The 26,122-nt window shown below is 38.3% G+C and overlaps 1 protein-coding gene across 5 annotated transcripts; it reads left to right on the top strand.

Moving 5' to 3' along the window:
- The first annotated feature begins 969 nt into the window (after positions 1-969).
- Positions 970-26,122, top strand: tsnax (translin associated factor X). 5 transcript variants are annotated; one of them, XM_062975586.1, is made up of 6 exons: positions 970-991; positions 9,031-9,138; positions 9,680-9,794; positions 13,063-13,193; positions 20,235-20,359; positions 23,632-26,122. In XM_062975586.1, exons 2-6 carry the CDS (start codon positions 9,126-9,128, stop codon positions 24,007-24,009), a joined length of 762 nt encoding a protein of 253 aa, XP_062831656.1. In that variant the 5' UTR covers positions 970-991; positions 9,031-9,125; the 3' UTR covers positions 24,010-26,122. The 5 variants fall into 5 exon arrangements, with proteins under 5 accessions (XP_062831656.1, XP_016854746.1, XP_003215861.1 ...); XM_016999257.2 differs by lacking the exon at positions 970-991 and adding an exon at positions 6,917-6,938; XM_003215813.4 differs by lacking the exon at positions 970-991 and adding an exon at positions 7,032-7,186.

Below are 26,122 nucleotides of genomic sequence, written 5' to 3'. Positions count from 1 at the left end.
TACCTTTATTTCCAAGTACAACAATCGATGGTATGTACATTTACTGATCCTGCATGCTTCCAAACAAAAACTTTACTAGGTCTTACTTTCAGGGGAGGCCTTATATTTAGCAATTCAGCAAAACCTCTACTAGGTCTTATTTTCTGGGGATGTCTTATTTTCAGGGAAACAGGGTATTTGCTGTGCTCATATTTCCTTACTCACTTTGCCTGTCTCCTTTCTTTTACTACTTAAACTGTGTTTCCAAATACTCAGAAGGTCTGAGTGACTAAAATGCTAGAAATTTGGAGACTGAAGAAAAATTTCATTGAGGATGCAGACTTCTTATTTAGTGAGGGAAACACCTTCATTTTGCCCCTTCACCTGCAACTATTCCCTTACACGGTCCTTATTTTAAAAGACACTGACAGGTTTGGTAATAGCAACACTTCTCTCTGCAGTTCACAAGACTTAACTCCGAGATCAATGACCTCCCCAGCCTCTCTGTTTCAAGATACACTGCCAGGGTGTGACCTTGAAATGGTCTTCATTGCCATGGCTAATGATCTACTAAACATAAAAGCCACTGAGAGCTGCCTTGTTGATCCTTCTGTAGCTCTCAGAACCACTGAACATAATATTCAACTGGTCAAATTTTGCAAGATGGGAAAAGGAGGCACCATGTTACAGTAGTCTCATGCCTATATGCAGGGCTGGTTCCAGAGAGTGATGTTAGGGAATCCTTTTGACCCCATGGCTTTTATAATATGGACTGCCACTGAGTTCCATTCTATTTATCATGTTTGCAATACCTTTATGAAGCCACTGGTTGAAGTATTGAATCTTTAATGGATGTACAGAAGATGGATTTTTTTTTTACGGCACTTCTACCCAGCCCTTCTCAACCCCAGAGGGGACTCAAGGCGGCTTATTTCAACTGGTGTATTTTGTCATTCAGCCATTGAACAAGTAACAACTTCTGGGACTGCCTTTTCAACATAATCATTTAAAGGTACAGAAGACTTCTCCAGTTTTTTTCTGGCAACTTTATAATGCCAATGGCATTCAGTTCTCCATCTAAATGGGCAGCTAGTGCTGGATGAGGGTGAATACATTGATATTGCATCCTAATAAGTCAGAATGTTTGTAGTGGTTTATGGGTTTAGAAATTTGACAAACGAGTGGTCTTGGGTGGGACTGTATTCATTGTGAAGTAGCAGCTTCACAAAGAGTATTTTTTTTCACCTTATGTAGACAGGGTGGCTCTGAGTGTCTGGGATCAGCTTTATCTGGCCTTTTAACTACAATTTTACTGTGAGAGGATAATCTGGGCATAGAATTTCAATAGGACTACTACAGTGCACTCTACAAAGATGAAGCAGAAGATGCAACTAATGTACTATACAGTTGTACATACAAACTACTGGAAAGGAGATTTCACCTGAACATTAGGAAGAACTTCCTAACTGTGAGAGCTGTTTAGCAGCGAAACTCTCTGCCCCGGAGTGTGGTGGAGGCTCCTTCTTTGGAAGCTTTTAAACAGAGGCTGGATGGCCATCTGTCGGGGGTGCTTTGAATGCGATTTTCCTGCTCTTTGGCAGGGGGTTGGACTGGATGGGCCAACTCTATGATTGTATGCTATATGTTGTTAGGAATGTCTTATATAAACCATATGGGTATGAAAAAAATGCACTGGCTGTCAAACCATCTTCTGAATTAAAGGTGCTCATGGTGACATTTGAAGCCCTAAATGGCCTGGGATCTTAATGTTTGAAAGCAGACCTCTTTCAAATGTTCTTTCAAATATACATAAATTAACAAGGTCTCTTGGCAATTAAGCTCCTTTTTACGAATACCTTTAATGCTCGCTTCACTCCTTTTCATCCTCATGATTAGCTGGATGTTGTTTGAGCAGCATCAGCACTGGGAGGCTGGTGAAGGTGAGGTAGAGAAACACAGACCTTGTTGTGCCTGTAGTAAACCATGTAATACATTTTGAGCTGGGAAAGAATGGGATTCCACTCTGATCCTACTGTAGTTGTGTGTGCCTGCCTACAATAGGCAATACAAACAATAGCTGCCTCTAGGATTTTGTACTGATCATGTGTGAAAAGCAAGTAAACAAGAAATGGAAGCTGATAAAAGAAAACAATCATTCCCAAATACACTTTAGAAAAAAGCCTTCAAGCAGTCTCAGAAGGTTAAACTGTTTTTGCTTAATTCTGCAAAGTTTACTCAACCTGATAGTTTCATTTCATGTGTGCATGTTATTTGTTTAGATAACAAGTTTGCTGAAACACACTGAACTAAAGTTCTTTTTTGTGGTGTAGGAACCTACCCTCATTATTTTCATGATTTTGGTTTCATTCCATCACAAGTTAAAACATATCCTTCAGGATCTGTTTTTCCCCAAAATGTACATATGTGTGGTTTTAAATTATTTAAATTATGTCTATTTTAAATCATGACATGTTAATTTGTTTTTAAATGCATTCTTTGATGTCGTAACTATTGATTTTGTGATATTGTACGATTGTATTGGGCTTGCCCCTATGTGAGCTGCTCTGAGTCCCCGTTGGGGAGATGGAGGTGGCATACAAAAATAAAATTATTATTATATTATTAAATGGCTCCAGGCTTTTCAGCTGTTTTAACTTAGTAAATTATTTAATGTGTTTTTAAAATTATATTTTTAAAAATGTAAATGGCTCTAGACTCTTTAGGTTGATTGTATTTGTACATCACATTGAAATCCCATGATAGAGGGGATGATATAAATATGTTAATAAACAACTAAAGTAAACTGAGGAGAGATGTTAACCAGGTGGAACGATATAGCTTGCACACCCAAAGTTCACATAACTCAGCCGTGGCTGCTCTATTGTTTTAATTATTTACCTTGTAGCTTTATGTTCTGTTTTTCAACATTTAGTACTTCCAGGAAAGCTGAAAATAGTAAAACAATACCCCATATAATAACAGCATAAAACAAGGTATTTTAGAAGTACATGTAGCTCAACCATTGGTAGTATAAAATTGCTATGAGTAACAATTATAAAACACAGTGAACAATAAAAAGGCAATTGTCTATCACTGAAAAGACATACAGATATGTTAGAAATGAGCTGATCTTGATAGAGGAGCATACACTTGATTTGACAAAATGTTTGATGAAGAAGCTCATTTTTAACTGTCTTTTTGGGTCTATTCAGCCTCCCTTTCCTCCATCTAGGAGGAAATACCTTCAGCAACATCAGCTCAGGAAGATGGTGGAAGACTGTGGAAATACAGATGTTCTTTGCCAGGTTGCAACAGTGAGCTTGCAGTACAGCTTGCGCTGTACCGCAAAGTCCTGTTATAATTGCATGTACCTGCCTATGACAAAATATATACCCAGAGTTGCCCAGGTGTCAGAGGACGGTGTCCTCCCTTCTCTGGTTCTGAGAAAGCCTATCTTGCAATGTCTCCTGGCAACATGGTGGGCCGGGTCTCTTTGTGGGTCTTTCTTTCCTTTATTTCCCTCATACACCTTCTCACTCTCTCTTTTCTTCTTTCCTCCTTTTTCTTTCTTCCATCTTCTTTTCCTCTTCCTTTCCTCCATCCTCATACCTTTGCATTTTCATTTATTTCCATCCCCTCATACACATGTGACTTAGCAGCAACCAATCTGTTTGGTTCCCTTTATTTCCTCGTCACATGACAGAGGGCCACTTCACCAAGCCACAGCCAATCAGCTATATCCCTTTCTCTTTCCTTTTATTGTGGGCCCCAAACAGTGTGTTTTAGTTGGGCAATGAAGGGTATGTGTGTCAGGTTTGGTCCAGGTCCATAATGTGATTTAGTAGTCTTTGTGGTACAAATCAACGGACACATACACACACACACACACACACTCTGCTATAATAATAATAATAATAATAATAATAATAATAATAATAATGATAATGATTTGTAATAGCATTTCATAGCTGTGCTGTTTTCTGGCATTGTATATTTCTGCCGCTTCTGTGACTGTTCATTTGTATTTTGATTTTGTAGCCCACTTGTCAATGGATGCTCAGAATTGGCAGCATCCACCACGGTCCTTTTTATGCTGAGTGACAACCAAGCCAGTATAGACTTCATTTTGGTTTATTTCTCCATAGTGTTAATGGGTTAGGTGCTCTTAGTTCCACCCCTCAGCTGAGACCTCTCTGACTTGGTTGAACCTGCTGGTAGTTACACTACCACCAGCACAGCTCTCAGCATCCTTACAGGTGCAAGAAAATTGCACAGATGGACTACAAACAGGCACAACTACATGGCCCAAATGATTCATTGGAACTTATGTCACAAGTACCACCTGCCAGTAGTAAAGAACTGGTAGGATCACAAACCTGCAAAGGTAGTGGAAAATGAACACGCAAAAATAGTGTGGGACTTTCGAATTCAGACTGACAGCCTTTCGGAACACAATACACCAGACCTCACAATTGTGGAAAAGAAATTTTTTTGGATTATTTATGTTCCATACCAGCTGACAGTCGAACAGATGAAAAACAACAGGAAAAACTCAGCCATTATCAGGACCTCAAAATCGAACTGCAAAGGGTCTGGCATAAATCAGTATAGGTGGTCCCAGTGGTAATGGGCACACTGGGTGCTGTGCCAAAAGATCTCAGCCAGTATTTGAAAACAATAAACATTGACAAAATTACAGTCTGTCAACTGCAAAAGGCCACCTTACTTGGATCTGTGCACATCATTCGAAAATACATGCTAATGCTTTGGCAGTGTTCGACTTGTGTTTTGTGATACGAAATCCAACATATATATCTCATTTTCTGTGTCATACTATGTTTTTGTATCAGTAAAATAATAATAATGATAATAACTTTATTCTTATACCCCACCACTATCTGTCTGAAGGGACTCAGGGTGGCTTATATATGGGACAAAATGCCCACAGGCACGAATACAAAACAATCTATCAAAGCAAAAACACAATTAAAATAAAAACATAAATATAACAATCTGGATAAAAGCACAATTCACTCAAGCATAAGAGTGTAAAACAGCAGTGTTAAAACTCAAAACAATACTCAACAAAGCCATTGCCAGTAGTACAATGGGTGTGACCAGGCTATAAAAGCGCTGGGCATGAGATAGTACAAGCAGCGTATCATAGGGCCGGGTATTGGATAAAGTGAGGTGAACAGCATATTATTGTGGAACCTAGGAACTGGGCATTTATAACTAGGTACTAGGTGTTCTTAAATACAAGCTGAAACATCTAGGTTTTCAAATCCTGCGAAAGGAAAAGAATGTAGGGGCTTGCCTAATTTCCCTTGGGAGGGAGTTCCAAAGTCGGGGCCACCACTGAGAAGGCCCTCTCCTTCGTCCCCACCAATACAGATTATAGATTGTTAGTTTTGAATAAAATAGTTTAATGAAACCTATTTGTTGTATGTATAGGAATCTATCCTTGTTTGCTATGTGCTGTTTCTATCTTGGGACTATTTTAAAGAATCAGTGACTTGAAATATATATATATTTCATCAAGGGTGTGTCTACACTGCAGAATTATTGCAGTTTGGCACCACTTTAACTGCCATGGTTCATTGTTATGGAATCCTGAAATTTGTAAAAAGTGAACGATTTTAGCTGGATTTTAAATATTTATATGTTTAATTCTATTTTAATGGGTTTTTTTTAGGTTTTAAATTATATATTGTATTGCTTTTATTGTTAGTTGCTTTTGGTCACTTTTTAAAGAAATAATAATAATGATGGACTAGGAAAAGAGACTGTAACAAAGTAAAACCAATTGCATTTTATAGGATGAATGAAAAATGTGTTTTTCAAAAATATATTCAGATGTTTCCTTCTCTTCACAGCTCAGAATAAGGGATAGGTGAATTAAAATAAAGGATGGCACTTACCGGATGCATTCTGTTAAGTCTTTTTCTATTATGTTTATAAATGGCATTTACACAGACTTTTAGTTAAATGCATGTTATAGTACCTCTTCCAACATAAATAACCCCAGTGTGTTTAAAAAAAAAAACACCGCCTCCTGGTTTTGTGCAGATCAGACATTACTTTGTGTTGTTGAAGGCTTTCATGGCCAGAATCACTGGGGTGCTGTGAGTCTTCTGGGCTGTATGACCATGTTCCAGAAGCATTCTCTCCTGACGTTTAGCCCCCATCTATGGCAGGCATCCTCAGAGGTTGCGAGGTCTGTTGGAAACTAGGTAAGTGGGGTTCATCTATCTGTGGAACGTTCAGGGTGGGAGAAAGAACTCTTGTCTGCCTGTGGCAAGTGTGAATGTTTCAATTGGCCAGTCTGATTAGCATTGAATAGCCTGGTAGCTTCAAAGCCTGGCTGCTTCCTGCCTGAGGGAATCCTTGGTTGGCTAACAATATTTAAAAAACCCCTCTAAAACAGGACAGTAAATAAAGAACAACACTCGGAAGACTGGGGAATTCCAGACAAGAAAAAATTAGGGCCAATTAACACCTCCCAACAAAGGATTCCTCCAGACAGGCAACAGCCAGGTTTTGAAGCTGCCAGGCTATTCAATGCTAAATCAAGCTGGCCAGTTGCAACATTCACACTTGCCTTAAACAGACAAGCTCTTTTCCCCACCCTGGACATTCCACAGATATATAAACCCCACTTGCCTAGTTTCCAACACACCTCACAACCTCTGAGGATGGCTGTTACAGATGTGGGGAAAACGTCAAGGAGAGAATGCTTCTGGAACATGGCCTTACAGCTCGGAAAAATCACAGAAACCCAGGCCTTACTTTCTTTAAAAACTACATTTCCCACAATGCCCTTTTTTGGAGGCGTGCTTAGAAATGCCTGTTTCGAAGGATTATTGCATTTACCCTCGACATGTCTAGAAAGTAGCTGATAAGAAAAGCAACTGTCTGCTGAGTCGTGGCGAGCGTGAAGGTCGGAGGCAGCGTGAAATGTACAGCTTTTCGAAATTAATAACTACAGTACTTTCAGGAATTTGGATTAGACACCTATAAGACCGGGGGGGGGGGCAGAGAAAGGAGGGGAGGTCCTCACAGGTGTGGCTCGCTACTGGGCTGGAGCTGAAGGAGCGGAGTTGGCGCGCGGGGATTCTGGGGCGCGCGCCGCTCATAAAGGGCGGGGCTTCTATCTCCTCCTTCTTCCGGTTTGTGAAACTGGCGGGCGCCATGAGCGGCAAAGAAGGTGGCTGCAGGAAGCGGGAGAGAGGGACCGGGGAAGGGGAGGGGAGGAGGGACCTCGGGCATTGGCTTTTCAGGTGTCCCCCAGCTTCCCCTTCAGCTGCTGACCCTCCCTCTCTTTGGGCCCGAAATGAGCGTTGTTTTGGGGTGAGGGGAGGAGCTGAGCCTTGAATAACAACGTCTTCTGGCCATTCAGACACTATCTCCCAATTGGGCTGCCCAGATTGAAAGCTAGGAAAGGCCCTGCATCTTTAAGCATCGTGGGTGCCTCTACACCAGAATTAATGCCGTTTGACTGTACTTGAACTGCCCTGGTTCAGTGCTATGGAGTTTGCTGAGGCACCAGCACTCTAGCAGAGAAGGCTAAAGACCATGTCAAACTACAGCTCCCATGATTCCATGCCATTGAGTCAGGGCAGTTAAAGTGGCACCAAACTGCATGCATCCTTAAGTGTAGATGCACCTCTGTGTGTATGTATGATGTAGTGTTGAGGGCTGGACCACAACTCGAGACGAAGGTTCAAACTTCTGCTTGGCTGTGAAAGCCTACTGGTGGTCTCAGGCAAGACACCCTCTCAGCCTTTGAAAGCCCCATGGTCAGGTCGCCTTAGAGCAGTGGTTCCCAAGCTCTTTTTGACCAGCGACCACTTTGACCAAGGACCACTCTCCAATATTAGTACAAAAGGATTATGAACTAGTTTTTGGTCAACTTTAGACTCGGTTTGGTTATTTGGGGTGCTGATTCAGAAAATTGCATTGGATAGACCACAACAGCTCTAGTTTCTGATATGGAACATATGCCATCCAGTAGTCTCCATCTGCTCGCCCACATAAAAAAAGCATATGTATTCATCTAGAGCTGATGTGGTCTATCCAATGCAATTTTCTGAATCAGCACCCCAAATAACCCCAGGAACAGGTCTAAAAACAACGACACCAAGAATTTTTTTTTTTGCTTGGGCTGTGTTATTATCCATAGTAGTAAAGGTGAGAATGCGGACCATGTTATAGTTCTTGCTAAAACATGGTCCACGGACTACAGGTTGGGAACCACTGCCTTAGAGTCACCATGTTGGAAATTAAGGCACAGAACAGTGACAACTATGTGCCTTCAAGTACGTTGTTAACTTACAACAACCCCATGTTTTTTTCATAGGTTTTTTAAAAATAACAATCTGGTGCAAATATCTTTTTTAATGATACAATTTTAAAAAAACAGCGGTGGGTGTTTCTTATTTATTTGTTGTTTATGGTGTGATTCATCCAGCTGCAATTTATTTCCGTTGCAGAAATGCTACATTTTCACAGGACTGGATTTCTTATAGTTGTACCTGGGAAGTAGACAGCTTTTCCCCCCATACAGTAACCCTTTGTTATTCTAATTGCATGGTGGGCATTGTTGGTATTGTTGGCTTTTATTGGACATTAGTCCTATCCATGTTCTTGCCCTTTGGGGAACCTAAACATGCACTTGAATAAAGTTTAATGTCCTCTTGTGATGTGACATGCTTAGGAACTCAGCTCTGGATTACTTACTTTTTCTAGTTCAGGAACAGCAATGAATATTCATTTGGAAAGTTTCTTCATGTATTCCATTTAATGTAAATTATATGTAAATTACAATGAATAATGTAAACTGGTGAAAGAGGTAGTGTGGGGGTCACAGCTTTCTTTAGTGCCTTAGAGTGTTGTATTAAATCATAAGAGTTGTTGAGAGTGGCTCAAAAGTTCAGTTTAATACTAAATGTCAGATCTTGCCTGTAGGTTAGAGGCAGGATTGGTGGAGAGCACAATTCTTGGCTGTCAACATTTGAGGATACTTCATTTTCATAAGATTTCTTTTTATAGGAACAGGTGGTTTTAGAAAAAGGAAGCATGACAATTTCCCTCATGGTCATCGAAGAGAAGAAAAAGATAACCTTAATTATTCTTCAGCTGTGATCATGGCCTTCAAATGTAAGTAACTATTGAAAGTCCTGAGGGTAGATTGTTATATGCAAACTTGTCGCAGGTTCTCATTTAATTTATAGAACTGCATGGGCTGTGGACATTTCCATACCTGGGGAAACTGTAAAATGTATTGTCCAATTGTAGACTTGACTTGAAACTATCTCTCTTTATTGCCAGATTCACACTGGGGTTGTGTGTTACACTCTTATACTAAAGAAACTTCATGCAGGGAGGAAACATTTGTATGCATTTGGCCCTGACTAATTGTTTACTTAAGTTTCTGAAATTAATGAGCCAGAGAATCAAATATACAAATTAGAGTGTTTTGTTGAATACAATAATTAGCACTCAGCAGTCTTGTCTTCAAAGAACAAATCAAATTTGGCTTTGCACACTTGTCAGAACAATAGTTTTATATAAACCCCAAGTATTTTAAATATTCTATTAAAATGGCTGACTTGTTTTTTGGAGGGGGAATTGATTTCATGAAAGTCTTTTTTCATGTAGTGTCAAGCAACTGTACATGCCTGCATTCTCTTCACTTCAGCATTTCAGGTGGAGCTTGACACAAGACATGACAAATACGAGAGGCTTGTGAAACTTAGTCGTGACATAACTATTGAAAGTAAAAGGACCATATTCTTATTGCACAGGATTACTAGGTGGGTGATCATGAATTTTCATAATTGTGTTATATATGTCTCATAGGGTGATCATATGCAGTGCTAGATAGCATTACTCTTTTCTTTAATTCTTGGCATAAAATTGGTTTTGGGTAAATAAAAATTCCTAGTTGTGCACAGATGATGAAACTAAATTTTCAACTCTTACACAACCATTAAAATGTTCAGGAACTCTATTTTGTATTGCCTAATGATAGCTTTGCATATTTTTTGTTTCTGCGTTTGCAATATGCTTTTTATTTTTAAACCAGCAAAATAACAATTCTTGCTTTGCTTACAAAGACAAGCCACCAGCACACATTGGTGGTGAAAATAAGACCACAACTTCATTGATTTCAACTACAGGATAGATTGGCATTTTCATGGGACCAAACCCACATATTGGCGCATTTTCCTGGTGTTGATTGAGTCCATGCCCAAAACCAAGAATGGCAACTGGGGGAATTCCATATGGACAGATACCACTTTGTGGGTTTCCCAGTCACTTGGGTGTGGCGAAGTGAATGCCTGACCACCAGGGCTTTTAATTCATGCTGTCTGCACCACCTCATTTCCATAAAGGGACTCATTCCACTCTTTGTTGGACCTACCAACTTTCAAAACATCTTCCTGGATCTGGAAATCATGCCCAGCCAACTAAGACAAAAGTTCTGACAATTGCATATGAGTAAGATAAATAAGATAAATACAGATAAATATGGACAGTGGGTAGGATTAATCTCCTGAACAGACTGAAACTGTACTGCCAAGAAGCTTACTTATATACACATGCACTGCTTCTGAGTGAAAACTTTGGCATTGGCCCCACCTACCAATCAATAGCTTTGATTTTATTGGCTGGCATTTCCTGCTATTCCCAGAACCCATGCAAAGATGTAAGGTCTTCTGGGAAGGGAAAACCATGGTGCAAATGCTCCAACATGCCCCCCCCCCCCCCCCCGACAAGTTGAGAAGCACAACTTTAGGGAAACTCATTTGGATGACAGAAATCTCCTTGTCACAAAACACTATTCAGAAATTCCTTGTAAAGAAGGTACCAAGGAAGTGAAAATTTGTAAAAAAAAAAACAAAAAACCTTGGCTCATATGCTAATAGATAGCACAATATGGGGACATGATCCTTCCAAATGTTTTTGTGGTTTTTGCTTTCTTACTCTTTCAGTTGTGGTTGACTGTGATGTGAAGAGACAAGAATCATTGTACAGTGCCCACCTTTGAGAAACCCCTGACCTTTCAAAGAAAAATGCACAAGATTGTGCAAGTTGGATAATTGGTTAATTGCATCCTGTCAAAATATTAGGCTTTGCATAAAGTATTTTCCTTCTTGTTTCCTACCATCCTGTTTCCTGTCAGATTGCTGCTGTGAGTAGTAATAGCAGCTGTGGTTTCTGACACAGTTAACAGTAGTGTACTCTAGCTTGTAAGCACTGTTACACAATGTGGTGATTATAATATAAATGACAACCAGTTCAGTTGCTACACTGATACCCTTAGAGTTGCAGCTGCTCATGTAGCTGCCCAGATGATAATGCTGAAAAATCTTGACAACTGAAAGCTTGTGTGAAAATCTGTGAGATTTTACCATATTGTCTTCACATTTTCCTTCTTGTATTTTATTAATAGAGCTGTGTTCTATGACATGAACATCTCTTCTCACAAAATGACACATTCACTGATTTTTGCTGGGTTGTTTTTTAAACTGTACTGTACTGTATTTCTGCAGTTCTAAGATGGACCTTTTCCCCTATTTAGGCTCAACCACAAAATGCTGATTTATTGCTTACAGCATATTTTTGAGGTGTAGATTCTAGTTTACTTTGTTGCATCTGGCAACTTTGGTTTTAATCCACAGAAGCTTAATCAGCAATATATTTGCCAGTATTTAAGTTGTCACAGGGGCCCCTGGTGGCTCAGTGTGTTAAAGTACTGAGCTGCTGAACTTTCAGACCGAAAGGTCCCAGGTTCAAACCCGGGGAGCGGAGTGAGTGCCCACTGTTAGCTCTAGCTTCTGCCAACCTAGCAGTTCGAAAACATGCAAATGTGAGTAGATCAATAGGTACTGCTCCTGCGGGAAGGTAACGGCATTCCATGCCGGCCACGTGACCTTGGAGATGTCTACGGACAATGCCGGCTCTTTGGCTTAGAAATGGAGATGAGCACCAACCCCTAGAGTCGGACATGACTGGACTTAACATCAGGGGAAACCTTTACCTTTACTAAGTTGTCACAGTCGTCCCGTCCCCCCTTTTCTTCCTCCTTTGTGTTTAGCTACAGAGAATATCTATTTTTTCCAGAAAAAACTTTTATAAGGAAGAAATTTATATATTATATTTAATTTAATATGCACCCTATTGTTGTTTCCTGGCATATTGTTGTTGCTTTGACTTATGGTCATTTCATGAATGAGAGTCTTCCAAGACCCCCTGTTTTTAATTATGTGCTAAGGTTTTTCAAGCTCCCTTACTGAATTATTCCAGCTATAATGTGCTGTTCATCTCTTCTCGCTGCCTTCTGTTTTGCCCAGCATGATTTCTTTTTTAATGAGTGATGTCATCTTATAATATGTCCAAAACATTACAGCTTGGTTTAGTCATTTTGGCCTCTAAGAAAACTTGCATTATAAACCACTGAGTCTGCCTTTTCCTTTTGGGAATGTTTTGAGGTTTTCCAGCCTGACTTTTTTTGTTGGAAAACACTGGTGTTCCTTCATATCTGTTGAAACTGCTCTCTTGTATGTGTATTGTGCCATTCTAGATGAAAGAGTATCTCAGTTACTTCTGAATTTTGGAAATAGAAAATGCCTTGGTTCCTTCTTCCTTATCAGTGTTTGGCAATGGTCCTTAATGCAGAACAAGATGATAAAATTTTAATTCTGGATTAGTACAGTACTTCAACATAAGTATCATTTTCTTTCAAGGTCATATGCCTAAACATCTTTTAAAAACAATTTTTAATATTTGATGGATTGTATTATTAAATGGTAGCTGGAATGTGCAAAGGGATAGGTAATCTGCAATGACTTTCAGCATGTTCCCTAGGTTGCCTTTTTCTTTAGGGAGAGTTTATTCTCTATCAGATAATGCTTTGAGATTTAAATACTTCAGAAGAATTAATTTTCATGACTGCTACAATCCGTTTTTTATTTTTAAAAAAATCAGTATTTGAACACAGAATGGATTATTCACAATTTCTATACTAACCTTGCTGCTTTGATGATCCCAATGTAATTTTGTATTTTGTGATCACAGTACTCCAAATGGAGAAGAAATACTAATGGAATCTGAGGCCAAATTAGATACCGTGAGACAGAAGATAAAACAAGTAGCACAAGAATTGATGGGAGAGGATATGTATCAATACCACAGAGCCATCTCCCCAGGTCTGTATTTAGACAAAGCAGCTCAAAATATTTAATATGGTCTGATTTATTTAAATGTTTTGTGATGTGGACATTGGTCTTTGATTTTCATTAATTCTACAATAAGTTTTTATTGTATGCCTTCAAGTTCTTTCTGATTTTTGGTGACCCCAAGGTAAGGCGAGATATGTTCAGGGAGGTTTTACCATTACCTTTCTCTGAGATTGAGTGAGTGTGACTTGTCCAAGGTGGGTTTCCTGATTAGGGATTTGAACCCTGACCTCCAGAGCCCCAGTCTATCACTCAGACCACTACACCTCACTGCATATTATAATACAAAGTGCACTATGTGTGCCTCATAAGTAACATGTTAATTTCTTTAGCTATCCATATGTAAAAAAAACACATATTTAAGATATTCTTAAGCTAGGCATAAATGTTCTACTCAATTTTTAAACATTCCCAAGATTTGTGTTTCAGTAGTAGTAGTAGTAGTAAGTAAGTAATCTCAGACTTCCTAAAAATATTGTCCACTGGCCAGCCATGAAATATTTGTGTCTCCCCTTCTCCTCCATTTCTCTTTAAAACAGTTCAAGTACACCAAATTACTCTTCTATGGAAACGGCCTTTTCTTTTATGGAGTTACAGTAGTGGGTCCTTTCTTAAAAGCAAACAAATAAACCTTCTGGGGATGTTCATGTGTTTAGTGCAACAACTGTATACCTATAAATAGAAGTGCTGTAAGTACAATTCTTGGGAGTTGTGTTTGCCATCTGTAGCTATGAAATGCTTTTTTTGGGGTTACTCCAAGCCGTTGTTCTTTTGACTCAAAGATAAGACAATTCTGGCAGAGCACTAAAGAAATTTCAAGCATTCCCTCATTAAGAATAGCGCTAATGGCACGCAGAACATTTCCCTGAAGGATACTTGCTTGAACTCAAATGCTGAGTATAGTACTAATAATTGAACAATAACAAAAATGATGCTTGTTTTCTACATGTTGCTTAACAGTACAGATTGTCCCAAGGGATGATTAAATAACCAAACAAAGAGATACTGAAATAACTATTAAAAAGTAGCACCACAGAACTACTTCTGCACATTGTTTAGAATATTGTTCTTTGCTACTGCTTTTGAAGTTGAAAGAATCTGTGTCTTAATTTATAGTATCTAGAAAACAGAGCAGAAAAAAGGAAAAGCAATTTAAGGGCCTAATATAGCTATGGCCTGGTTTGTCAACCACCCATGAGATGTCCCTTCCATGCCAAGGTTTCCCTGCCTACTTGACTTCCCTGTTGGAAAGGGGAGAGCCCTGATCGCTTATCAAAAGAATAAGGGTTCACTCTCATTGGGAAAGCAACTGGGACAGAAATTACTTAGTTATCTGCTCTCAGTGTGGTGGCTGGGAAGTGGCGGATGCAGCTTGTAGTAAGGTCCAGTTGAGGTGGCAGCTTTCTTCTTGGGTCCTTTCCACTCTGATGCCCAATTAACTGACTTGTGAAAAAGAAAAAAAACATGTTATGAGAAAGGCAGGAAGCCTTTTGTACATGTTCAGAGACAATAGGTCTTCATGTTCATCTTTGAAAGCAAGGCATTCCTTTCTTAGATGAAAGGTTTCCTGGAGAAGCATTATGTGATTCTGATTGGTTGTATTGTATATTATTATTACTCCTAGTAATTAGCATTTTCAATATTGTTTAAACATATAAAATAACCTGCATCGGCTCAGAAGTCTTGCAGCAGTCGTAACCTTCAGTCAGGTCAGTATGATTATTTTCATTTTGCAGCTGGGATGTGGTTATGCTCAGGATATGCGCAGTTAAGTAATTTTAAATTTTTTATACTTTACTTTCCAATTCCCAGGAAAACTATACTTACTGAACATCTGCATTTCCTGAAGCTTTTAAAGGTACAGAAGTTTTGTAGGTAGAAAAGGGGTGAATAAAAAGGGGTCATACAGAGCATGCAAACACTTTGTGTTGCAAGTTTTGACCTGTGCGTTAGATAGAAAGAATGATCTTTGTCTAGGCAAGTGTTGATCAAGGCATGAACCAGAAATTTTGCCTTCTTGCCAACAGAGAAGCTGGACAATGAGTAGTTCTGTAATAGTGAGTTGAGAAGCCGACTGTAGGTTGTAAAAATGAATTACAGTAGAGTCTCACTTATCCAAGACTCGTTTATCCAAGGTTCTGGATTATCCAAGGCATTTTTGTAGTCAATGTTTTCAATATAGCATGATATTTTGGTGCTAAATTCGTAAATACAGGAATTATAACATAACATTACTGCATATTGAACTATTTTTCTGTCAAATTTGTTGTATAACATGATGTTTTGGTGCTTAATTTGTAAAATCATAACCTAATTTGATGTTTAATAGGCTTTTCCTTAATCCCTCCTTATTATCCAAGATATTTGCTTATCCAAGGTTCTGCTGGCCCGTTTAGCTTGGATAAGTGAGACTCTACTGTATATTAAAAACGTTCTAGAATGTGAGGAAGGAGATAGCTTGATGTAGGAGTCTGAATGGAGAAAAGTAAACCAGGAGAGAGAATGTTATGAAGGCAAAAAATGAGAGATCTTTGATTCTAGTCTCTACTAATTTGTGTAAAATCTTCAAAATAACAATAAACATATATTGTAAACTGGTTTTCAAAAAATAGGTGTAGAGCACTTGTAGCCCAGAAATAAACTAGTAAGATGACAAAAAGAAGACTCATTGGGAAATAACCCAGCTCACAAGACCATAACAAACTAAGGCAGCTGAATAACACAGGAACAGGATGTAGCTAAAGAATAAATTAAGTTCATCTATGTACTCTTTTGAAGAGCAGAGATAATAATAGAGATAAGACACCAAACGTGGAAATGCAGTTTCCTGATAAGACTACTGAAGAGAGTAATTTCATCACTCTTTAGGCTTCCTGCATACATTATTTGAAGTCATTTACTCTCCTACCTAAGAGCTCTCTGCTTTCCTCTAGCCCAGGGATCCCCAAACTAAAGCTTGTGGGCTGGATGTTGCCCTCCAATGTCATTCACCCAGCCCCTGCTCTAAACTAGACTTCGGATTGCTCTCAGTCTGAAACGACTTGAAGGCACACAATAACAACAATCCTAATTACCTTGACTATCTCATCAGCCAAAAACATGCCCACACTTCCCGTTGAAATACTGGTAAGTTAGGCATTGAATGTTTGCCTACATGTGTAATGTGATCCGCCCTGAGTCCCCTTCGGGGTGAGAAGGGCGGAATATAAATGCTGTAAATAAATAATAAGTTTATGTTAGTTAAAAAAAATTTTTTATGTTAGTTAAAAGTTTATGTTAGTTAAAATTTAGCTCCTGTGCTGCATTCACTTGTTGAAAGGGAATATTTAATTTAGGAAAAAAACTGAAATATTAAGAAATTCAGCAGCAGAACTCTCTCCTTAAAAAAATTATAGATACTTAATTCCTGAATCTTTTCAAGAATGGACTAGTCAGTATCCTGTGGTGATATCTTCATGTGGTGTGTTGACTAATGAATACTCTCCTGGTTATAATAACAGGTAGCTCAGAAACTATACTGCTGGGGCTTTTTTATTGAAAGCTTCCCACCGTCTTTGTCTAAAATGAATACTTCTTTATAAATATTAAGAACTAGCTGTGCCCGGCCACGCGTTGCTGTGGCTGATGGGAATCATTTGTTGACCAGTTGGAATAGCAGTGAATAGCCTTGCAGTCTTAAAGTCTGGGTGTTTTCTCCATACGTGAATCCTTGTTTGGTGAGCTGGAATACAATGGAATAGGTTTGGTGCTTGGAAGGCTGGGTACTTGCGTTGTAGGGAAATGGTTTTTTAGCCAATTTGAATGGCACTGAATAGCCCCGCTGTTTCAAAGACTGACTGCTTTCTACATAGGGGCATCCTTTCTTGGGCAGGCTGAATGAGACGAAGTAGCCTCATGGCTTGAAACCCTAAGGGTGTACTATGAAGGGGAAATCTTGCTTGGTTAGGCTGAACAGCACTGAATAGCCTTGCTATTTGGAAGCCTGGTTGTTTCCTGCCGGGCTGTGGCACAGGCTGCTGAGCAACCAGCTTTACCAGCTGCAATGAATCACTCTGAACAGGAGGTCATGAGTTCGAGGCCAGCTCGGAGCCCCATGTTTGTCTTGTCTTTGTTCTATGTTAAGGCATTGAATGTTTGCCTTATATGTGTAATGTAATCTGCCCTGAGTCCCCTCCGGGGTGAGAAGGGCGGAATATAAATACTGTAAATAAATAAATAAATAAATAAAGCGGTTTACAACATAATAAATGGCAAAATTCAATGCCTTACATATATATAAAAATATATCACATATTTAAATCAAAAACATACAGCTGTAGATTAAAACAATTAAAATGATAAAAACATCAAACAGACATATGTATGAAACATATTACAGCAATTAACATAGATCCCTTCTTTTCCCCCACCACCATCCCTCATTTCCCTCTCCATAGAGTTTCAACCTTTCTTTATATACCCTCCCTGCTCCCCCAGGGACCAAATGGTGGAGACCCTTGATGTCAAATGATAGAATCCAGTGGATTAATTAACATGCACTATTAAATCTTGAAAATACGGTAAAACAGTTTCATATGGATGAGAATAAACAACTTGTTGGCAATTATAACTTTTATTAAACTCTTTGACTAGAGGCCCTCATGTCTAAGGCAAAATGTCACCATTTTGCCTTTTAGACTGTCTAAAAATCTGAGAAAGTGCTAGTGCAAGCAGTCATGGATTTTTAATTGAGATTTCCAGTGTTCAGTCAGAGAAAACAAAGTACACAAAAGCAGCCTTATAAATTATTCTTTTACCGGCAGCATGATCCTTAAGTAATCATTTTCTTGGAAACAGCCCAAAGCTGAGAGGAGAAGGAGGAAGGTATTGTTGGACGGAATAGTGAAATGGGATGGGGTTTTTTCACCTTAGGGATTATTTGTGAAAAGCAACGGATGTCCTTCCATTAAGATACAATAAAATATATTTAAACATCCTTTTACCTGCTTATTAAAAACACCTTATGTCAAGGTCTTGGGTCATTTAAAATGTCATTTTAAGCTGCTTTTTTGTCAAGGGCCTCTAGAATGCACGTATTACATGCCAAACATATTTGATTGTAATGAGGAAAACATGGTTTCAGTGGTTGTTAATGAGACTAGAATTGTTGCATTTTAGACAGGAAAACCAATTTTTATTTAATCAGTTAATACCCTTCCTATTGTGAACAGCTAATATGATTCTAAAACAGAAGTGGACAAATGCATGTGGGCTGGGGCCAATTTCCTCTGATGTTGACATGGATTGCAACCACCATGGCAGACCAAATTTCCTCGCCAGGCCACATTTTCCTACCTTCTTCTAAAATTGTAGTAAAATGCTACCTAGTGAATTAACCAATTACATTTAGAAGGTAAACATATTCAGAAGATGGAGAAGGCAACCCAAATAAAACCCGATATAATTGAAATATATCAGGAAAATGAAAATCAGCTTATGAAAGCAAATGGAACAAACCAATTGTTGTGCTAGAGTTCCTCACATAGGAACCATATGTTGGAATCTTTTGTCAGTACTATAATGCATTTTCCTCTTTGGTTTCTAGAACTATGATTTTAAAACCTCATAGATCATACCTTCTTTACCTACAAGACAGTTTTAATTTATTAGGACAGATCATATCTTCTCACATTTTAGTTTACTAGAACATTTCTGTTTTAGTTAGGAAGATATCCAAAAAATACTTTTTAATAGTATGAATGACTGCTGAAAATAGTTTAACAGATCAATCCCTACCATTAAAATATCCTAAAAACATATTCAGAGAAAGTATAGTAAAAACTGGCTTCAGCCAGCTGAAAATACCTCAGACTATTCATATTGTATGTCTAAAAGAATCCTGTTTTAACTCTCCCACTGGCTGTTGCTCTGCTTCCAGGCATAATCAGAATGGCTAAACATAAATCCTTATACCACTCTAGTCCAGATTTTGTGATTGATAGTATTCTCTCATATGAATCTGTTTGAAAATCTTCTTCTACATGTCCTTTTCTTGTCATTCACATGAGTGGGGGAAGTAATATGAGGAAACAAAACCATACTTGTTTCCTTATGCAGTACAACCTGTTCTCACCAAACATGTATTTAGAAAGTTTTCAAGTTGGTGGTTCAGTGTCTAGTTAAAATATAAATAGTCCAAGACTATGTCAGCTGGCAGAAGATAGTTTTAATTATATTTTTCTGCTCATACCTTTAGGACATATTAATGGTAGGGATTAGTCTGTTACAGCAGTGATTCATATTTTTATAAAAGTATTTTTAGAGTGTCTTCCTGCCTAATAATACCCTAATAATACCAGAAATACCCTTTCTCTCAAACTGTTTAAAGCTTTATAGACCACCTCTAACTTCGAAACACATTGAAGTAATTGAAGTTGGTTTAGTATTGGTGAGCTACAGTCTTTAAAGCACATGTAGACAACAGTCTGCTTACCCAGTTTTACAGCTTTGGGTTCTAAACTTCTTAAAAGAAAGCCCAAATAAAGCTTATTTAGAGTAGTCTAATAGAGAAATAAAAAGGCCTTAAATAAATAAAATGAACAAATTAATAAAATTAATACATAAACAAATAATACTTTCAAGCTTCTGGTGAAGCAGCTTCTGGTGAACTCAACTATTTAGAACTTGTCTTTGACAAGTAACATGGATAATATCCTTTACAGTGTTATAATTACTTGATAGAATGCATGCATAAGTAGCATAATGCAGTGTTCTGTCTTCTGCCCCAGAGAACCCTTTAATCTACAATTTCCTTAGACTGGATGTGGGAGAGGGAAGATAGCATTTAAATACATCTAAGAGGCAATATAGTATTAGTAATCTTTGGTTTATAAATTGTTGATCTGTCTGTTTCTGTTTTTGACTCTAGAGTTGAATATGTCTAGTTTCCATTAAATATTAAATATATCATTATAATTTCTATTGTAAATGACAAGAGTGAAATACTATTTGATTTATTCTTTTCCCAATCAGGTCTTCAGGAATATGTGGAAGCAGTTTCATTCCAGTATTTTATCAAAACCCGGTCATTAGTTAGCATAGAGGAGATCAATAGGCAACTGATATTTACAGAAGAAGCTAAAGAGGAAGAAACAAAGGTACTGAAATATTTGATGTGTTAATGAACAATCACTTTGTGTTTAATGGAAATAATATTCCCATGTGTGACTTTTGTTGTTGACTCCAGTGCCACTCTGTTTATGATGAAAGGATGATTTCCAGATCTTATTGTAGCTTCTCTATGCAGGCCTGCTGTAGCTTCCTGAATTACTATAGCTGTTGTTTTTTCGTGCCATGTAGAATCCTTTGTATGTTGTCAGTTTTTTCCCCAATCACCTTTCTTTCCTTTTGACTCAAATGTAAAACTACTCCATTTGCTGGTCTGAAGAAGCTGTTGTCCGTCTCTGTGGAAAGAATGTTTATGTTTATTGAGATAAGCTGGAGGATGTGTACTCCTCCAGTTATTACACTGATGCATAAACATGTTCTTTATCTCTGTCAGTTATTTTAAAAAGGAAAACGACTGGTTTAATTCAGCAACACACTTAGGAGGAAAAATGACCTTTAGAGCTGAGCCATCAAGTGACACTTGGTTCATAAAATGACCAGATTGGTTTCCTGTAAGATATATAATAGTTTGTTACTAAAATGGTAGACTGAGATGTGAAAAATCAGTTTTATTATCAAGCTTATCACTTTGTATACCACATAAATCAGTGTTCCATGATATTGTGGAAGCTTCTGGAGTTTCAGATGTTGTTGGACTGCAGTTTCCAGTATTCACCATTGGCTATGTATTTAGGGCTCTTAAAACTTGTATTTACTTTATTAATACACCCCCTTTCTCCTTGTGGGGACTGAAGGTGACTAACAACCACACAACCTAGTCATAGGTTAAAACAAAGCAAATCCAACATTTTTAAAGCCCAATTAAATAGTATTGTGTAGATTTAGGTGAAAATACAGTGCAACAACATCTGTAAGACCATATGATCCCTACTACTGACATAAGCCAACAGACAAATGCGACTTAGTAGCCCTTAAAAAGCTCATCATACGTTTGGAAATTATGAACAGTGCCTATAGAGATACCAAAAGGTGGAAGATGATAGGTGATTGGATCTAAACATGGCTTACCAAAGGTGTCTCTCATTGTTCTCTATAACTCTTTTCCTGTTACACACATGAAGAAAATGTAGCCAGATCACCAACTTTGAGTGCAAATTTAATCTATTAAGCATGAATTACACACAAACCAACCTACATGGAAAGCTGGAATGTGGACAGTTAGGAAAATAATTTGATTCTTAAACTAGTTAGGACCTTTCACTTTCATGGGAACCTTCCGGGCATGGCTGGCTTTAAAAAGGGATCAGTTTGAAAGGTAATTATAAGCCAGGACATCTTTATGTCTAGCATGCTTTTGGAATACTAGCTGCTCAGGGTTGGCTTCATGGATGCCTGCCATAGATGTTGGCGAAACGTCAGGAGAGAATACTTCTGGAACATGGCCATACTGCCCGAAAAACATACAACAACCCTGTGATCCTTGCCATGAAAGCCTTCAACAACACTTCTCAGAAGCATTTCATTGGTCATGGGGGGAAACAGGAAGCTAGGCTAGATGGGATTTAGGTATGATCTAGCAAGTTGCCATCACGGGAAGGTCATTACAATTTATCAGTGCTTTTTTCAGTTACTGTTATCTTCTTGAAATACCATTAAAAGATATACATGAAAAGTTGTTCAAGTTCCATATTTACAAAGGAAATTCCAGCCACTCTTGCAAGTCCTTCACATATTTTACTTATGATTAAGATAAATGGATTACAGTCTTTAGATTAAAGGATTTAAAAAACAGTTTGAAATTTTGAGGAAGTTGCCACATGATGTCTCTGAGAAGGTTCACTTGAGTCATAGGTATAAGATAAGCAACTGATGTCGTCTTGGCCCTTTAGGTTTTAAATTGCTGGTGTTTTTAGAGGGCTTGTATGTAACTCTGTCTATTAGTACTAAAGTTTATCTCATTTGAGCTATTGACAAGTGTCAGGAACCAGGCTACAGAGCACCAATAACCATGCGCAGAGACCAGATTCTATCTAATATCTTTATTAAGGGAATATATGAAGTTAATAAAAACAAGTGTAGAATATAATTCAGAAGTAGTCCTTTCAGGAAAGGTCAAAAGTAGTCCAGGAAAACAATGTCCAATAAGTGATATTAGAGTCCAAAGTTATAATCCAATAACCGAAACACACACTTTGCCAAGCAAAGTGTGGGGAAATGACAAGGTCCTTTAGTCCAATGGAGCTTGACAACAAGGCTGAGAGCAAACTAGATTCTTGGCGACAAGGCTGGATACGTGGCAACGAGAGGCAAGGAACAAGAACAAGGTCCGTGGAAACAAGGAAAGCTGGATGCAAGAACGAGGTCCGTGAAACAAGGCTTGGAACTTGGTCCTGGAGGCGCGGGCTGGAGTAGCGTAGTCCACACACGATCTCACTCCACAAGGTGACGAATTGACTCCGCAAGGATTTCTTTGCGGGCAAACACCTATATAGGATCTTGTTTTCCCGCCAAGGAACACTTTCCCTGGGGAACAAGAAACGAAACCTATACTGTGTCCAGATGCATGACTCCTTAGAGTTTCCCAAGGGAAACAGACTTAATCAGCTAATTGTCTGGCAGCTATCCTGGCACTCCTGCGAGTCGCCTCCCGAGCGCTTCTATCTTGATTATAATAATCCCGGCGAGAAAATGGGGGAGATTTCTGCTCAAGGCTTGTTTGGCTGACTTCCTGTGGACAAACATCTCGCAGGTGCAAGGGCTCCAATTCTGGCTGAAACGGTTGGAAACCCAAGTTTTCCTCTTCATCATCCACAATAGTACTAGGAATGGGACTACATGGCCCATGAGACATCACAACAAGGGACACTTAGCAGAACAAGCAGCACAGTCATCTCACTGTTACAGATGACTCATAGAGAAGACTTAAACAAGAATAAGATCATTTACATTTGTATATTCAGCTACCTTGTGAAGACATACTTCAGATATTTATGGCTCAGTATAATAAAGTCTCAAATTGAAGAACTGATTTCATGACATTCCCTACCCACTAAAAATATAGAAGATTATGGCATGGATGCAAATGTTGAAGGCTTAGGAAACTTCTAGGGTGAAAAGTTTGGAAGTCATGTTAAAATAGAAATATTGAAATAGGAATTAATATTTGCCCACATGGAAATATTGGAAGACTTATGTCTAACCTAGTCATACATGACTTTGTTTGAATGCAAGATCATTTTGTTTCTGTCTGAATTGTCTGACAAGTTGCAGTGTTTTAATCTGTTTTCTGTTTCATTGATAGCCATCTTCTGATTGTAACAGTAAGCAAGACCACACTTGGAATCTGAAGGTGACTCCTGTGGATTACCTGCTGGGAGTGGCTGATCTTACTGGAGAGCTGATGAGGATGTGCATCAACAGTGTTGGGAATGGTGACATGGACACCCCATTTGAGTTGAGCCAGTTTCTCCGTCAGATTTATGATGGCTTTTCCTACATAGGCAATACTGGTCCCTATGAAGTTTCCAAAAAACTGTATACATTGAAACAGAGTCTAGCTAAAGTGGAGAATGCTTGCTACACGCTGAAAGTCAGAGGGTCTGAAATACCGAAGCATATGCTAGCGGATGTTTTCTCCACCAAAGCAGAGATAATTGACCAAGAAGATGGGCTTTCCTAAAACGTATGGAAAACTCATGGCCCAAAACAGACTTTAGAATCCGAATGAAGCATTTTCATTTGTGGGATCTGTTTATTAGAAGAGTTTTAGGTTTCTGTCAGACCCAGTGATGTTTTAGGGTCACTTTTAGTTTAGTTCTGTAATCTATTTTAACTTGTTAGGGTCACCAATAGTACACAACCTGTTCACCATTATGATATTTTTATTATTTGTGTTTCTTTATGCTTTATTACCTGGACAGTCTATGTCTGTGATGGGTTGTGGTGGTTAGAGTCTACATATTGTATGGAATTGAAGAAGCCTGTTGGGTCAAGAGGAAAATTGACTTTGTAAATAACAAAGTCTATGAATTGTTTTTTGGAGCCTTTAATACTTCTTATTTGAACATTTTGTCTCAATACTAGTCACTGTTGCTTAGTTGGTTTATATTCAGGAACCTGAAGCCAGTACAAACCTGAAAAGCCTGTTAAAATTTAGCCTGCTTATATTTTTCAGCAGAAACGAATTCTCTTGCTTGCAAATAAAATTATCATGATACAGAATGTGTAGTTTCAGTTCTATAGACAGGAACACTGTACAGTTGCAGAGGTGTATAACAGCAACTGCATTATTTAGAGAGATGAAGTTTTAACTTGGGAATAGTGGACCAGTTGACATATGAGGGACATCATTTGGCCCATGCTATGTCTAGTAAGATTCACTGCACACTGGCTTGCCTCCCCAAGGGAAGTGCAATGAAGCTGCCCTGGCTAAATGACTGACTGCATATTTGTGTTCCCCGTCATTTGGGAGGATGTGCAGTGGGCATATTACAACTAAGGGATATCTCTGTTAACTTTGACCAAAGATTAGAAATAATATTGGGGATTTGGGCACTATTGGCCCAACAAATTGGAAAGGTGAATGGTGTGGGTGATGGAAGAGAAATCTTGTCATTTTTGATAACATGCCTTCCCTATATACCCCTTATCCCCCCAATTGGAAAAACCAATGATGTATGCATTGGAAACCTCCCCATGTTAGGGTTTGAGGCTTAGGAAAGGGGTGAGGCTGCAGAAAGATTGGCCACAGTGAAACTGCCAAGTTGCTTACTGTAGGCGTATTAGTCAACACCTTAGTCAACACTGCTTTGTTTGCCCTAGGTCTTCCATACTGAAGAAAATACAGGCATGCAAAACACAACTAAGGGTAGTCTTATTCTGATAAGAGAGTTCATGAAGTTTGCTGTCTTAGTTTCTTCCTAGTTTATTTCCCACTGGAAAATCATATGATATAGAGATCATTATGGGTCAAGGACTGTGTTTGTGTATAACAAAGGGATTCCCAGTAAAGGCATTGTAAGGATGGGAATCCAGCTATATTTTAAGCAGTTTTTTTACACAGAGATCCCTTTATTATTTGTATTATTTTTCAATAGAATTTTACAATGTAGGAAAAAATTGAACCTGTAGAGCTTACAGCGAGATTGAATTAAAGTGAATTGAGGAAGGATTTGGGCTGGCATGTTAGAGAGAAAAGAATTGGAAATCTGTTTGGAAGACAAAAGGAAATTGAACTTGACAGTATGTGTATAATTTATGTTCAGAGAATCTTTTTTCCAAATTAAGAATGTATTTTTATTTCCTTTCTTGATTATTTACATTGGCTTGGATCCTAACTTCCTGTTTATGAAAAAATAGTTAAATTCATGTTTTCTCTCTCCTATGTTTTCCCAAACCATTCTGAGTTGTACAAAATACTAAAAAATGTGGAGGGTAGTCTGTAGAAGTTATCACTGCCTCCTTGTGCAAATGGAAGGGCCTATTAGGATCCAAATCAAAGTATTAGATATAAAATATATGTTGTACAAACAAGCTGTTTATTACCCAAGAGAGTACTGATGCTTCCCCACACCCTCCATACTTCTATGCTGCAAATCCTTATTTTGTTACCATAGCATGACCTAATTTCAGATGTATGATAAAATGAATAGAACAATGTTTTGTACAGTATTTAGTAATCATCACAAGTTTTCCCATGTAGTAAAAATATTAAAGGATATATCCGGCCCCACTACTTTTACTGAATGTAATGAATGTTTCTATGTTTTTATACAATAAAATAATTAAAAGAA

This window comes from Anolis carolinensis, chromosome 1 (genome assembly GCF_035594765.1).
Source record: "Anolis carolinensis isolate JA03-04 chromosome 1, rAnoCar3.1.pri, whole genome shotgun sequence".
Taxonomy (NCBI): Eukaryota; Metazoa; Chordata; class Lepidosauria; order Squamata; family Dactyloidae; genus Anolis; species Anolis carolinensis.
The sequence above is the reverse complement of the archived record's forward strand: the minus strand, read 5'-3'. Positions and strand labels throughout refer to the sequence as shown.